The 15,932-nt window shown below is 39.1% G+C and overlaps 1 protein-coding gene across 1 annotated transcript in view; it reads left to right on the top strand.

The window, feature by feature from the left end:
- Window positions 1-15,932, top strand: part of Daam1 (dishevelled associated activator of morphogenesis 1) — a 165,765-nt gene that overhangs the window by 102,564 nt on the left and 47,269 nt on the right. Inside the window, exon 4 of the mRNA XM_076848356.2 lies at window positions 10,587-10,658. Within this exon, the coding sequence (XP_076704471.1) occupies window positions 10,587-10,658 (72 nt within the window). The remainder of the gene's footprint in view (window positions 1-10,586; window positions 10,659-15,932) is intronic.

Below are 15,932 nucleotides of genomic sequence, written 5' to 3'. Positions count from 1 at the left end.
TTGTCAAAATAAGTTAGTGATCTTCTAGGAACATCTCAGCTCTGAAGTTTGAAAGCATGAGATGTAGAGCCTGCTAAGTCTTCATGGATCACTAACAAGGAAAGAAGAGAATTTAGTTATTTTATTCCTGTATTACAACATCTAGAATATTGCTCAGCCCATTATAGAACTCAATAAATATTTACTGGATAAGTAAAATGATGAGAAGAATGAACACAAATGACTTTTATAGATTCTATTCAGCACTGTGGATTATGAGCATGATAAGAAGGAATTCTGTTCCTGTTCTACATTTAAGAAGTCTGGCACTCAGCAGTATTGTATTAATATTGCTACAAAATTACACTGTCTTCCTAAGTATTTAGACTTTTAAACACTGCCATGTCATTGGGATTCAGTAGACTATGTATCACTCTAACATGACATTCACTCCAGACCATCTTACTAGTTCCCTCTTTCATTAATGAGTTCAGTAAAAGCTTTGACATGTGTTAGAGAGCAGTAGACAGGTGTGGTCTTCTTTCAGGCCAGAGGGTCTAAACTCACTGAGCTCATAGCTGTATTTATGACTAGCACAGGAATCTTTATAGTACCTCAAATATGTGACAAAAAACTTCCCAGGGGAGGATAGAGGGCCAGGTGCTCCCTTTTAGAGGAGGTGGAATAGAATGGTCAGGAGTTCGGTGGTCTCAAGTTAGAGATTCTGATGCAGATAGAAATGGGTTATACACCCTAAACAAGGCAAGATGAACAGAGCAAGTTGAGGTGAAGTGGTTAGAATGGAGGAGATATTCTTGGGCAAGAGCTTTGGGCAAGTCTGAGCATTTAGGAAATTTAAGTTTCAGGAGCCTGGAGCAGAATATTAGTCATGCTGCATGGCTTCCTCATTATACCTTTGTAGAGTCTGTCTTCTTCACCAGGAAACACTAGTCATGCATCCTTTATTTGCTAAACTGCAGCTATATTGAAATGGGTAGGAGTGAAAATGTACTTCATATCCTGTCTGTAGCACTCTTTAGAGTTATCTCTGCCTTTCATCGTCTTGAGCTATTTTGTAAATCTATATAGCTTAACATTTTTTAATCCAAAATTGATAGCATTTCAAATTATTATTACCAATTGAAATGTGTCAGATGCAATTGATTATTACTCTTGTCTTATTTTGCATCTGTATGTCCACTCTTTGAATTTTCTTTTGAACTGATTATACCATCTTACTAGTTCCCTCTTTCATTAATGAATTCAGTAAAAGCTTTGACATGAGTTCATGCCATACTTTTACCTTTAAAAAAATTCTTTGTCAACATAGAATGTTAAATAAGTGATATAGACGAACTAATGTATTATAAGTTATTTAAGGTTGCTAAGCCCTCCGAATGTTTTATTTTGTAGTATATAATAGGCTAGTAGGCAGCTCTGCATGGGAAAATGTGACATTTTTTATGGGCTCTATTAGGCTTTCTACCTGCATAGACCAGAGAAGGGGAGGGAGCAGAGTTCTGGGAGTCAGAAGAGGTGTCAGACTTGACTTGCTAAATGGAAGAAATTCCTAGATTTGTGAACGGGTGGATATACAATAGAGAAGCAGAGACAGCAAAAGTTTAATCTGGAGGTAAGAAAAATGATACTCTAAAGAGGCTTAAACTTCCCACGAAGTTTCTTGGCACATAGCAATCATAGGTCCTATTCATCTGTATTCAATTCTGTTAACTTAAGATTTTTGTTTTAGAGATAAAGCATCCTTAATCTTATAAAAAGAAAATCAGTTTTACTACTTCGTTTATGGCCAACTTTGTTAAAATAGGGATTCTTAATAAAATAAGAACTGTACATGTTTAGCTCTACTTTATATGACATGTGTCTTTTATTCTAAGTCCTAAATGTTATTGTTGGGGAGTTTCAGGAGAGAAAGAGCTTGTTCTGTTTCCTCTTGGAGAGGGATTTTGATCAGCAATCTTCCAGTCTCAGGAGAAACAGCCTGGAGTGGTGTATTATCAGTATAAATATCTGAGAAGAGCCATTTCCTGGGAATTTAGATATATTTGTAGTCATTACCTCTGTAAATAGTGGACATGAAAGTCTGATGAATTTATAGAAAATCTGAGATTTATTTATGAATTGGGAAGATAAACTTGTGCTATACAGCCATTGAGAATTGTTGGCACAGTAAAGAGGAGATTTGGGGACAACATAATCACTTTGTTCAAATTGTTTGAATATTTGCTGGGAGGTTCCTCATAGGAGAGATTAGACTTCTCCATGCAGTTCCCAAAGGCAAAACTAAGGCCAACAAGTGCTTAAAGTTATAAGGTATCTGTCAATTTAGTATGGGTGACTTTTCTAACAATTCATGAGTGTGCTGGTTCATGATTGTGGATTTCTGGAATGCTTCTCGATGGTAAATGGCCTGATGGTGACTATATAAGGGACCCCTGTGTAGGGAAACTATGATGTCTCTAGTGCCAAAGATCTGCTATATAATTCTGTATTGCCTTAAAAATATAGATATAACATTAGGAAAAACTGGGAAAGGAGATTTATTCTTTCTTCCATGATTCCAAATGGTAGATGTGAAAGTCATTGTTTTTGCAAGTCATCCTTGAGTCTTGCTGAAAAAAAATGACTGACATTCTGAGGCTTAGGAGGAGATGCTAGATTTCCTGGCAGATGAAGAAGCCGCTGTTCTGTAATCATTTCTTGTGTGGATCCAACCGGATTTTGGCAACAGACATATTTGATGTATAATTGTAGCAGTGGCCAAAAAAATATAACCAGGATTGGCAGTTCCAGTGACCACATGAATATCATGAAATGTGACAGTGTAGGAATTATTTTCTGAAACCCACGACCTGCCTTTGGTCAGCTTCAGAAATAGGATATAGTTTAGCCCACTTCTAGAGGCTAAAGTGTTAAAAGGAGGGAGAGAAGCAACCCAGGTTTGTGAGCTTCTTAGTCCTTCTCAGTGAAAGAAGAAAAAGGTTTTTTGTTTGTTTGTTTTCAAGGTGGGTATAAATATCAGAATTTAAATGACCTCATGATGGGATGGTATTTTTAAAAGTAGGATTAGACAATATTCAGGGAGCAGTGAGGTTGACAAGAAGGTGGACTTTGTAGGCATGTAGGTCACTTCTACTCTAGATAAGGTTGAGATTACTGTGCAAATTGCATAGTATTTTATGAGCTGATCATAATTTGTAGCTGGGCCTGCTAGAGGTATAGAAGCTTCCAAGACGGGGAAAAGCATGAAAAATGGCTGTGACCATGTTAGGATTTTGATGTACTCCAGTCCTCTTAAGAGCCAACCTTAAGCCAGAACAGGGTCAACAAACTACTGCCAGTCACCTGCTCTTACAAATAAAGTTTTATTAAAACATGAAAATGCCCATTCAATTAAGTGTCTGTGGCTGTTTTCATACTACAAAAGGGCAGAGTTGAATCGTTGTGACAGACTGTGTGATCTGCAAAGCTTGAAATATCACCTGGCTGGCCCATTATAGAACGAGTCTGCTGGCCCCTGGTCTGTTAGATTGGTCCATGCTTCATCAGGCTGTGGTTTGAAAAGATGCTGGCTAGTCCATTTTTAAGCTAGAGGGAAAAGTTGGCAGAAGTTCTTAGCAAGGACTACTACTTTTCTATATCCATCCTATCTTCTCTTCCTTCCTGTTTCTTGGACCAGGTCTCACATTTGCTCCTGCTCCCTATCATTCACTTGAGTCTTCTTAGGTGCCATGCATCAGAGAGACATACCTAGAAGAATAAACTATTTTGTCCTGTCTGCCCTTTTCCATCTAGTGTTCTATAAAAATTCTAGGTGCAGAATGGATTTATTTACTGTCTGTTGTATTCGTTGGTGTTTGGAGCTAGACCTATGAAATCCAGACTAATAATAACAATTTAATGTGACAAGATAATTATTTTGTTCATCAACAAGAGAATTTCTTGATCATATATGACCACAAGTGTATATGAGCTTTCTGATGGCATTTTCTTTATGCATAGAACAGGCTTTTATCAGTTGTTAGTTGCCTTTCCTGTATAATGGAACTCATCAGGATTAAATTTACTTTGAGTCATACTGAAATAAGTCTCATCTGCTGGAGAAATTTGTTCAATGAAACCATAATATCTTGCCACGATTTTGGAGATGATTGCACTATCATACATTGCTAGAAAAATTTCAGCCAATCTGGACAGTGAAAGAGTGTCTTTCTTTCCTGACAAATATTATCTAAGAATCTCTTGGATTTGTAACAGCACACGTGGAGATTTATGGCTTTAGTGGGCTGTGAATGTTGCTTCAGCCTGTGATTTGTGGTCTAGTGAAGGACCGCAGAACATGTCCTTCACAATCGATTGACCTTTTGCGCAGCCTGTGCTGGGCCTTAGTAAGACCATCTTAAACTGAAGAAACACTCCACCACAATTTTCATATTATCATTTGGGAGATGGACCTATTAAGAAAGGGCAAATGGTAATTTCAGAAGAAGTTAATGGTATTTAAAGACAGTTTTGTAATTGAATTGTGAGTCCTACATATACCCATGAAAGACTTTAGCTGCTCCCAAGAAAATCATTTGTCACACAAATTTCCAAATATGTGAATGTGGAAATCTAGAAAATTTTAGCTGCTTTGAGTATTTAAGTCTCATCCCAAATCACAGCTTCTTTTTCTGCCTGACGGTTGAAGTGTGCTTTAGAAAAATAATCCAGTAAGAGAAGACTATTAGTAGAGAATGCTTTTTTAGTTATTTGCTGTGAAGGTGGAGGAATTGCTGGGGTTTTTAGCACCCTGTCTCTTCTTGACCAGCGGGAGAAGGCGGGGGAGCACACCCCGCCTTCACAAGAGGACAATCAGATGCTCCAGGGAGAAGAGTTGAAGCAGGATCTCCTTTATTGAGGAAGTACACACAGCTTATATACTGCACAGGAGCCAATCAGAATAAAGGGGTGGAGCAAGTACACGTGTACACCCATCCCATAGTCCTTAAGGGAAGGCAGGAGCTGTCCAGAGGGCGGAAGAGTCCTGAATCTATCCTGGAGGTGGTCCGCCTCTTCTGTCACCGCCCACAGCACCACCTCCTCATGGCTGATCCCCAGGAGCCATCCCAGCCACATGTGCGGCCCCAAGAAGGGGAAGCGGGCAGCCATGCCTTACAAGGAATGCCTGAAAATGGAAGACAGAAATATCTCAAACTGTAGGATCTTGATACATTTTACATTACATGGAATGTCAGGAAAAGCAAAGCTCTAATTCTAACAGAATGTACAATGTAGGATGCTTTAGAGGAAGAGAGAAACTAGAAGTAAAAATTCAAAAGAAGAGTGGAAGAGGAGCTGACAGAGATTGGCTGTTGGTTAGAGAAATGTTGGAAAGAAAATAGACAAGAGAGAGAGAGAATACGAACTTCTGCAAGTTCTTGGAACGTTAACAATTTGAATTGTATGGAAGTTTATAAGTAAAAGACTCTCTTCCATTACCCAGAGGTAGCCATTAAGTTTCCTTTCATATATTTCTGAAAATAGTTATGTATAAAGTATTCACGTTTTTCCCTGCAGATGGGAAATAATATTCTGAAGCCTTTCCTCCTTTAAAATTTTGGGTCATTTTTTTTTCATATTATTATATAAATGTACTTCATTCATTGTTACTGCTGCATAGTTATTTAGTCACCCATGTCCCTCTCCATATGTTTGTTTTCTTTTTTAGTCATTTTTTAATTCAGATAGTGCTGCAGAGAGAAAATCTTGATAATATATATCTGTGAATACATAATTGTGGTATATGATTATGGACCAGCCACGTTTCTAAAAGTAGATTTATAGAGTCAAAGGTTATATGCATTTTCAAACTTGGACAATCACTGCCAAAATTTGCTTCTACCCTGGTTGCTCCAATTTTTTATAGTCCCAGTAACAAGTACTTAGGTGGCTGTAACTGGAGACTGTTGACGCTATCATTATCCTCATAGCTAACATTTATTGAACGGGTTCTATGTGTGCTGTTCCCAGTGCTTTCCTTCTTAGTATTCGCTCTGTAGATCCTCCTAATGACCATGCGAGAGGTGCAACCATCTTATAGACAAAAAACAAAAAAAAAAAACTAAAACTGAGTCACAAAGAGGAATCTTGCCAGACTAAAATTCACATAACTAGTAAAGTAACTAATGATTCCAATGCATGTCATTTGATGGTGAGAGAAGAAGTGGAACATAGTCAAACTAGAGGCAGTAGAGAGATGACAGTGAAGTGAGAGTCAGAAGTCCAGACTCAGCTGTGGTTGTTTACTTTGGAAAGAGTGAAAACTAAGAAACAATGCACAATTCATTCTAATTGGCAAAGTGATTTTGAGAAAAACACATGTGCCCTTGTGTGTCTTTTAAAGAGGATGGAGGAGGATCTCTTGAAGATTTTTACCAGCCACTGACCATTCCATTTAGAATGAAATTTTAAAAAGTGCCATTTGGACATGAAGTAAGGTTAAAAAGACTATGTATGTCTTTACCTTTTAAATGAGTTCGACTATTGAAAAAAAGTCAATGTTCTTGACTCTGTTCTGTTTTCTAGCACCCACTCCCCAAAATTGAGATAATGAAAGAAAAGAGGTTAAATAGTAGTTTCAGTGCAATCTTAAAGCATGAGCAGTTCCAGGTGAATTGCATCCACCCAGGAAATCTTAGCCATGAAGAGGCTCTTAAAGATGTCTGGCTACCCCACAAGGAAATAAGAAGAACTGGATTAGAGAAATTAAAAAATAATGAATGCTGGGATCTCCCCTGCCCCTCTACCTTACAAAGGAAGGAACTGTTGAAAATTAACAATTATGTAACTGAGTTATTGAACAACATAAATTTTAAAAATTATTGATGTTGGAAATCTAGACATCATGCTAAGTACCATGCACACTGTGTTTTCTGTGACAGCTCACTGTTGGAGCCATGGAAAATCTTAGCACTTGTAGAAACTTCAGAAACAGTCTGGTCTCACCCTGTTATTTTGGAGAGAAGAAAACTCACCCCAGAGATATTCAAACTTATCAAAAACAACAACTGAGAAGATTAAAAGGGAGATTCTAGAATCCCATCTAAGGATACACTATCTGGTCATTTTTCCACCATACCATCTCTCTAAAAATAAGTCTCAAAACCCATAAATTGATGGAGAATTTAATAACATAAAATGCTTTTTTCTAATTATCTAACAGAACTTATGAAGACAAGCCTCAGAACTTCAATGTTTGTAATACTTTCAAGAAGAAACAAAACTAGATTTTAATATGAATTATCCATTCTATAAATAGACTAAATAGAGCATTTAATGTGAATGCTAGAATTCACATTCACATAAGACAACCTTCTCTAAGTGTCATGAACTGTTACCAATAATGTGTTTTAAAGAGAAGAAAACTTAGAGGGCTGGGGTTGTGCCTCAGCGGTAGAGTACTCACCTAGCACGTGCAAGGCCCTGGGTTCAATCCTCAGTACCATATATAAATAAATAAATAAAATAAAGGTGTTGTGTCCAATTACAACTAAAACATAAATAATTTTTTTTTTTTAAGAAAAGAGAGAGGAAAACTTAAAATAAAAAAAAAGAATGAAGCGAGTATTTTTTCATAGAGAAAAGTTCTAATGGAACTGATACAGGTGGTAGCCAAAGGCAGGCTTAGATGTGTGTGATTTAAGGAGGTGTTTGTTTGCAATTACAGTGTCTGCAGCAATGCTAACAGCTCAGTGCTCAATGCTAACAGCTAATTTTCAAGTCTTCTTGAGGAATCCCCATGAAGATGGAGACTGAGGTGTTTAACAGAACAGAACAGATTAGGAAGAACCTTGTAACTGTAGTCCGTATGCCAGTGTATGAAGATAGGTACAACATTGATAAAGGGGCAAAGGCATTCCCACAGAAAGAGTCTAGAGAGGGGATAAGAGGTAACCTGGGGTAAAACATTAGGTTTGGGAATTATATTAAAAATGTTAAATGTAGCATAAATAGAAGTAGAGATTTAGGGAAAGGTGAACTCATGTTTTGGCCTCTAGCCATGTTTGCGTTCTCTTATAGTAAAGCGGTTAGGAACAAAAGCCAGCTTTGCACTAAATGTATATTGCTTGTGATTAATGCGAGATCTAATCTTAGGAGAGGGTTTGCTCTGATTCTTCCTCTTTGTCTCTGAATTTCTAGCAGTATGACCTCAGCAACTCATCTAACCTCTTTTACCTCTTATAAAATTGGTGTAATAGCAATACCACCTTCTCAGGTAGGCTCTTAAAGAAAGAATACTATGCTTAGAGTAGCATTGGACCATGATAAGCTGTTATGTGTGCTGGACCTCATAATACGTAGCACCCAGTTACCTCAGGAAGATTATACATTTTAGAAGCACTTCCCCCTTGGCATGTCTCAGTGTCCAGTGCTCTTTATGGAACGATCCCTCTTACCCCCTCCTGAACAGTTCATTCTTCTCTTCTGGCCCATGCCACTGCAGAACCATAGATTCTAAGAGCCACAGACAGCAGAATTAGAGAGGTGGGTGTGAGTTCCCTTGGCTTCTCCCCCACACCCCCCTCACACACACACACACACACACGTACATATTCACGTGAAAGGACCAGGACCAAGACTACCCAAGGGAAAGCTGGAGATGCATGACCAAAACGAGTACTCTGAGGATTTTACCCACCCCCCATTGCAGAGTGATAACAATTGGTACATTTACAAGCAGCTTTCACATTCTTTATGAGTGTTTGATTTTCTCAGCACTGAGGTATGTGAAATAAAAAGAAGCTTGCTTTGCCTTATTTTGACTACAGTATCTAGATCTACTCTTAATCTGTTTGCATTATTAAAACATTTCCAAAGTGTGAAGTTTTCTCCCTGCGCACTGGTCTTCAGTTTCTCAGACCATCTCTGTTCCATAAGTAGGGCTATCAGGCCTAAAACAGACAGGCTCTTGTGGGACCTTGGACATGGGACTTGGTTTTGTTTGTTTTGGAAATTTGCCCTAGTTTGGGGAGAATAAAAAGATCTGGCACCTTCTATTTTATTTTATAGGTTCAAATGCCATTGAATATCACTGTGGGTTTTGGCTTGTTAAATACACTGGCAACAGCAGGGTTTGGCTAATTTTAATGCTCCCTTTTAAGAGGGAAGCAGGGTTCAGCGTTTATACTACCTCTGTAGCTATTTTATTAACACTTTAAATTATAATCAAGGGCTGTTCTAAAACCGCATCAGATTTCCTAAACTTCTTTAAATGATGGAAGTGTAATCCAGCCCAGCTTCAAAGCCACTGCCGTGGCCTTTGTCCCCAGCATCTGGCTTGTACCATCTCCAGATGAAATGTTCACAACTGCTATCAGTTACTGCCAGCTTTTAAGCACTGTAAACAATAGTTATTTTGCCCCCTTGTTGTGAGTACTTAAAAGACAGTTTGGGAATTGTGTTTCTTTTATCCCACCTGAGTAGGTCTGCCTGGAAAGATCTGCTTAGAGAAAGTGTTTCTTTGAGGTAAAGTATGGGACCAAAATTAAAAGATCCACCTGAAAACACTCTTCTGAGAATTGGGGTTCTGACACCAGAAATGGAGTTCTGCTAAGTGAGGCGCTAAAACAGACTAGAGAGCATCATCCCCAGATACCAGCTGCATATGTACATGGCACAGCGTCTTCTTTAAGGGTCAGGGAATATCCATTGTATGAAGGGACATTCTGAGTGTGAAGCTAAGAATTGTTGAAATTTCCCTTTTCAGGCCATCTGATCACACAAATGACTTACAGCCACATAGGTGTACAAAAATGCGTAAGAATCCCTGACTGCAATGCTACCCTTTGATGATCTCTGAGCTCTGGTACAGCAGAGACCATGGCCAATTGATTTTGGGGGGAGGTTTATGTTCAGGCTAGCACAGACCTCCCCATCCACAGAAACCCTGGGAGCTCCTGCTCCAGGTCACACTGGTTTATAAGATGTGAGGCCGACTCGGGCAATTTGGGGATAGATTTCTGAATTCCAGTTCTTTTCAGCTTAGGCACACTATGTTTTCTACCAAAGTCCCTGAGCTGTCACAGTGGTAGGCCTGGGTCCATTTCATTGGCTTCCATTCAACATCAGGCTTCATTCCAGCTCCTCCTCAGAAGCACTAACCTAGTTTTGGTCACATCGAATGAAACCCTACTTCAAAATTTAACTGTCTTCTGAAGTCTGAATAAACATAGAACAAGTTGGGCTAACAAATGGCTGCATTCCGGGGTCATTTTTGAGGCAAGTTTCCTTCTCTCATGAGCTCTTTCCAGATGCTCAGTTTAGCAGCACGTTCCTCAGTGAGACATGGGATCTAGGGATCATTTGTCCTCGGTCACACCCAGCTGAGACTTAAGCACTTTCCATGGAAATTGGATTGGGAAGACAGCCCCCCACCCCAATCAAGTGGGAGGCCCAGATTTAAGGCCAAAATTTAAAAATAGATGTCTCCTATCTCAATGTCTTCTGGTGGTTTGTACAGGCCTTTGTATGCTCTGGAAGTCAGGAGAACTGCTATATGTGGATAACTGGTGATATGTCACCTTTTCTCTTTTTTCTTTCCATTTTAGGACCAGGAAGAAAACAAGGGAGCTACAAGTTGGCCTGAATTCTACATTGATCAGCTCAATTCCATGGCTGCTGTAGGTATACTTTATCTTCTACAACATAGTTTAAAAATCCAGTACAAAGTACACACTTGCACAATAAATTCAATTATGTAAGATCTACCAAATGTCATTACCCTTCCAAGCTCCATTCCAAACCCTCAGAGTTGGAGGTGGGGTACGAGGTGTGGGCTGATAAACGGGTAGAAGTGTTACTTCACAGTGATTTTTCTAGTACATTTTAAATAAAGTCTACACACACTAAAATATAATTGACTTTAATGTTACAACAGGAAGCATAATCTGAAATCTGGCTTGTGTTCAACTTTAACTTGCAATTGCTTTAACTAATCATTTGGAGCTTTGCAATACTATTCTAAAAGTTTATATCATCTGAAAATATTATGATTAAACAACTCCTTCAGTATACTCCTCCCATTCTCATTTTTACTGGGGCTTTGGTTCCTCCTAGGCTTCTTGATTTTATAGGGGATCATGATGCTCTTTTCTCTTAATAGGTCCTTAAGGAATCCATGGAGTCAGTGGTTTAATGAAAAGACATAATAATAATAAGTGCTAAGATATTCTTGGGAAAGCCTTGGCACATGGGGTTTGGATGCAGTTATTGCTGAAAATGCATTCTCAATATCTAAAATATGAATTCTGATCACATCATGTCTTGTGACATCAGTGTTCCAAGCAGCTTGAGGGGTATCTACCGATCATGGCTGAAATTTATAGTAGTAAATAAATCATTGGTCTTTAAGGACTAGTAGTTTATATCCTGTTACTGCTGATAGAAATTGAAGGCTGCCTACAGTCTTACCTGTGGACACACTCATGATTTTAGAAGTCAATATGTTATACTCAACTTTTGAGTTTATAACACCCAAATAGGTAACAGCTTCCAGAATACTTTCCTTTACCGATTTTCCTGCCTTCTCCAAAGTCCATGTGGAGAATTAATGTCTTATCACTTAAAGCAAACATTTTAAATCGTCTGTATTTCATTGCTTTTGCCAAAGTTAAAAACTGACTAGAATATGTGAACCATTCACTCTTTTGCTAAACTTTGAGAGGCCTTAACTTGTAGTAACTTCCTCTTTTCTAGCTTATTCTTTGACGATGCTTCTTCTGTTGTTCTGCAATAAATGATAAACAGCCTGGCAAATGTGAACAGGGCTATATTAATTATTGAAGAAACTATATAATTTTTTGCCTCGAGGGTTTCTAATCTAAAAGCATAGCAGAAAAAGGACAGAAAAAACAAACAAACAAACCACCAAATCCTTCTTATGCATCATGCACAGTGCCAAAGATAGAGTAGAGCAATCTCAGTGTTTATACAGATATGCTAACAGAATGTGAGATTCGTGGTGACCACCAGGGATTTTGTGTGCATCCAACCAAGCAATAATAATTTGGAGCCATTGAACATTTCTTGCATGTAAAGGCTATTTTGTGAATTCTTGTTCCTGACTATTAGGGAAAAAAGAACTGTCAGGCAGACTGTCTCTGTAATTAAGTCAGCATTGTTTGATTTCTAATGAGATGTTTCTTCTTTGCTAATGAATTCCTTGATATATATGGAGGAGTACTGAATATTATGGATTTTTCCTTCTTCAAATATTGGGGCAGTTATATTGATTTTTGCATTAATAACTTTATCCTTGACCTGTCTGGAGTTGACCTGGCTCATTCCTGAGGAACAGGGTATATGATATGCTGGCATGTGGCCCTTCCTCCTTCAAGATGCTTCTTTTCTGTCCTTCCAGCTCCTTGGATGTTTCTTTGCTTCAGGCCATCTTTGCTGGTCTACATTTTAATTATATTTGGTTCCTAATCTGAAGTTGCTTCCAGGGCATCACAAGGCTATTAAGTTGTGACTTTGCCATCCTTTCTGTGTTAAACGCATAACAAAGCTTTCTAATGTTCCTGTTAGGGTTGAGTCAGCATCTCTCCAAGGTCAAAGATAAAGGGCATTAACTGTCCCTGGATTAACGAGGCCTCTAAATCTCTGCATACCTAAAGGAACAGGCAGATCTGATGAGGCCAGAAACCTGTTATGTTTTCTGTTTTTCTCACCATATCTGTGGCCACCACCTCCTTGCGTAGTTCCAGCTAATCTCTCTGACATCTGTGTTGGAGAAATCCTGACAACACACAGCAGAAATCCTGAGACATTGCCCCTGGGGACTGGAAGGGGGCACAGTTCGTTCAAATCTTCTCATGGCCCAACATCTAGACTCCTTAGCTGTTGGCTAAGGGACCTGTTGAAGAGGAGTTTGCCCACATTGTCATTATCCAGTGTCTATAGCAGTTACTGCCACTGAGTGTGCCTCATGTGACAGGCCGTGTATCGGACACTTTACAAGTTGTTTTAAATCCTTACCAGCACCTTATGCTGCCAGTGCTATTTATAGAAATAGAGTCTAAGACTCCAAGAAGGGCTTCCTTGCCCAAGATCATCTAATTAGGAAGTGGTCATCTAATTAGGAGATCAAACCTGTCGTATGAGCCCAAAGACTCCTTCCAATTTGCCTTTCCCTGACTAGGTTTTTAAAATCCTGTGACACATGAAAGAGGCCTGATGACCCTTCCTGCCCCTGGCCCCAGGCCCACACTATTGACTTGTCTCACAGGGCGGGGCCGAGGGCAGGCATCTGTTTTTTTTTAATGCCTCAGGAGTCTGATAAATAGTCCAGGTTGAGAAGCGCCACACTTACTGGTCCATGAAACTGGCCATTTGTGGAGCCAGTTCAGTTGCTTTACATAAGCCTCCTAACAAGAATGCTTTGTTCTTTAAAGGACCCCTGAATGATCTGTTAGCTTTTAAAGAGTGAAAAACGGTAAAATAAAGGAGCACAACCTAACAGGTTCTCAAAGGACCTGGGCTTGTTTTGTATGAGGCTCTCCCATACTTTCTCGAGGAGGCTGTGAGTTGAAGCTCCCTCAGCTTAGCGGGCTAGCTTATTGATTTCACACCAAGGAAATGCTTCAACAGCTTTTCAGACTCCCAGCTGAATTTCTGTCCAAATCTGTGCTTAACTGTGCTGATTTCTGTCCAGATCTGTGCTTATCTCCACATGTTCCAGTGTCTACCTTCGCAACCTTAACTGGGAGATCCTCTGTCCGTGGGCATTGCCCTGTGTGCCCACTTCTGTGAGCAGGCATTTTGGGAGGGCATCCAAAGCAGACCTCACAGGGCCTGTTTTCTACAGGGCCTGTCTTCTCACAGGGCCAAGAGGTATTGTTTGGCACAGAGGACATCTTTAGAAATGTAGGCTTTTCTATGAAAAGGTGCAAATTGCTGGACACAGTGGCACATGCCTATAATCCCAGCAGCTCCGGAGGCTGAGGCAGGAGGATCGTGAGTTCAAAGCCAGTCTCAGCAAAAGCGAGGTGCTAAGCAATTCACAAAGACCCTGTCTCTAAGTAAGATACAAAATAGGACTGAGGATATAACTCAGTGGTCAAGTGCCCCTGAGTTCAATCCCTGGTACCAAAAAGAAAAAAAAAGAAAGAAAGAAAGAAAAAGAAGAGGTGCAAATTGAAACTTCTTCCTAAATGTGAAGCTTGAAAACTCGAGGATTTCTATAAATCATTTTATTTTAAAAAGTCACATTAGATAGTCACTACCTATCCTCAGTTTTCTTAACACACTAAATGCAATCTTATATCCAAATCTATATCAGGTATATTTATATACCTGTATCACACACAAAGTCATGATCTCCTCTCCTTTGAGAAAAAGATAATGTTCCATATTGAGAAAAGAAGTTCCCATTTAACTTTCTGTGGCATTTTATAAGTCTCCCAACTCTCCTAGTGAGGGACTTAATGTAGTCTACCTTTATTCAAATGTCCCACCCTCTCTAGGATTGCTAAAAGGACAGATACATGGCATTAGTGTCCCACAATAAAAATGTGTCATCTTTAGTTTTATGAAGTTAAGCTTAGGAACAAGAAGTGATATTCACAAAGGCCTGATTCTGAGCTGCAGTCAGAGTGATTGCTTAAGAGTACAATGAATTCAGCTGTGCCACTGGAGATTAAGCATCCTTGGCTGATTTGTGCTAAATTTTTTTAGGGATGGGTCCCACAGAGCTCTGCAGGAATTCATTGGTTATTTCTGCACACAGTTTCTTCTCCTACTATCCTCTGGTGACAGCTGTCCAGATGCATCACCAGCAAGAGGACAGTTTTAGCAGAAACAATAACAAGCTAAAAAAAAAAAAAATGAAGAAGAAAAAGAAGCAGCAGCTCTACTGCTGTTTATTATAGTGGCCATAAAAGAGACTGGTGTATTCATTTGCTTTAGGTTTTATCCTTCTTGTTATGTGGTCAAACTTAGGTTTTAATGAACATTTAGTTACTTAATACTGATACTGTTGATTTACAGTAATAAAGTCACCCTTGATGACTTGTGATCCTGAAAGAAAGGCAGAGATTGGATCATTGAGATCCATGGATAAGAGTCGAGCTTTTCTTTGACTATGCAACCACCTTAATCTGTTTTCCAGTCAAGCCTTTTATCAGAATTGGAAACAGATGAAACAATTGAGACTGGACAAGAATGTATTTAGAGTAGGATGAAGGAAAGGGAACTGTAGCTTCATGGGTGGAACTCCTGGCACCTTAAGACTGGAGGTACTTTGGAACAAGCAGGTGATCATGGAGTGAAGCAGAGTGGAAAGGACTGTGAACCTTACTATATTTATGACTTTTTAATATCAACTAAGATGTGCCTGCTTAATATCTTGCCCCTGCAGTATTAGCATTGTCTAAAAAAATTTTCAGAAATGTAACATCTCAGGCTTCACCCAGACCTACTAAATTGGAGCCTGCATTTTAAAAAGATGCCAAGACACTATTTTCATGTCTCCATATTAAAGTTTAAGAAGCCCTGCTCTAACAGATCCCAGGATAGCACAAACATGCTCACACACACACACACACACACACACACACACACACACACACAACTCTATCCATATCCTGATTTCTAAATGACATTGAAGCATTTCAGGAAGTTAACACATTCAATCTGGAAGAAGTATCCATTGTAGTTTCAGGTCCATCTTAAGTGTTGGTCTTTAAAATTGGGGGTATAACAAAACCTTTTGATCTTGATTACACTTTTTGACTCATAATCGAGAGCAATAGTATGGGAAAATTGCTGCCACTTCCTCTGTTGGATAGTGTGACAATATTAACTTTGATTGCCAGAATGTTGTGCTCAGCTACAGGTCTAGTCTTTCATCAACTATGAATAGCAATATCAATATCAGGGCATAGTTATAGAATAGT

This window comes from Callospermophilus lateralis, chromosome 3, assembly GCF_048772815.1.
Source record: "Callospermophilus lateralis isolate mCalLat2 chromosome 3, mCalLat2.hap1, whole genome shotgun sequence".
NCBI classification, from domain to species: Eukaryota; Metazoa; Chordata; class Mammalia; order Rodentia; family Sciuridae; genus Callospermophilus; species Callospermophilus lateralis.
Note: the sequence above shows the minus strand (reverse complement) of the source record. Positions and strands in the feature narration are given on the sequence as shown.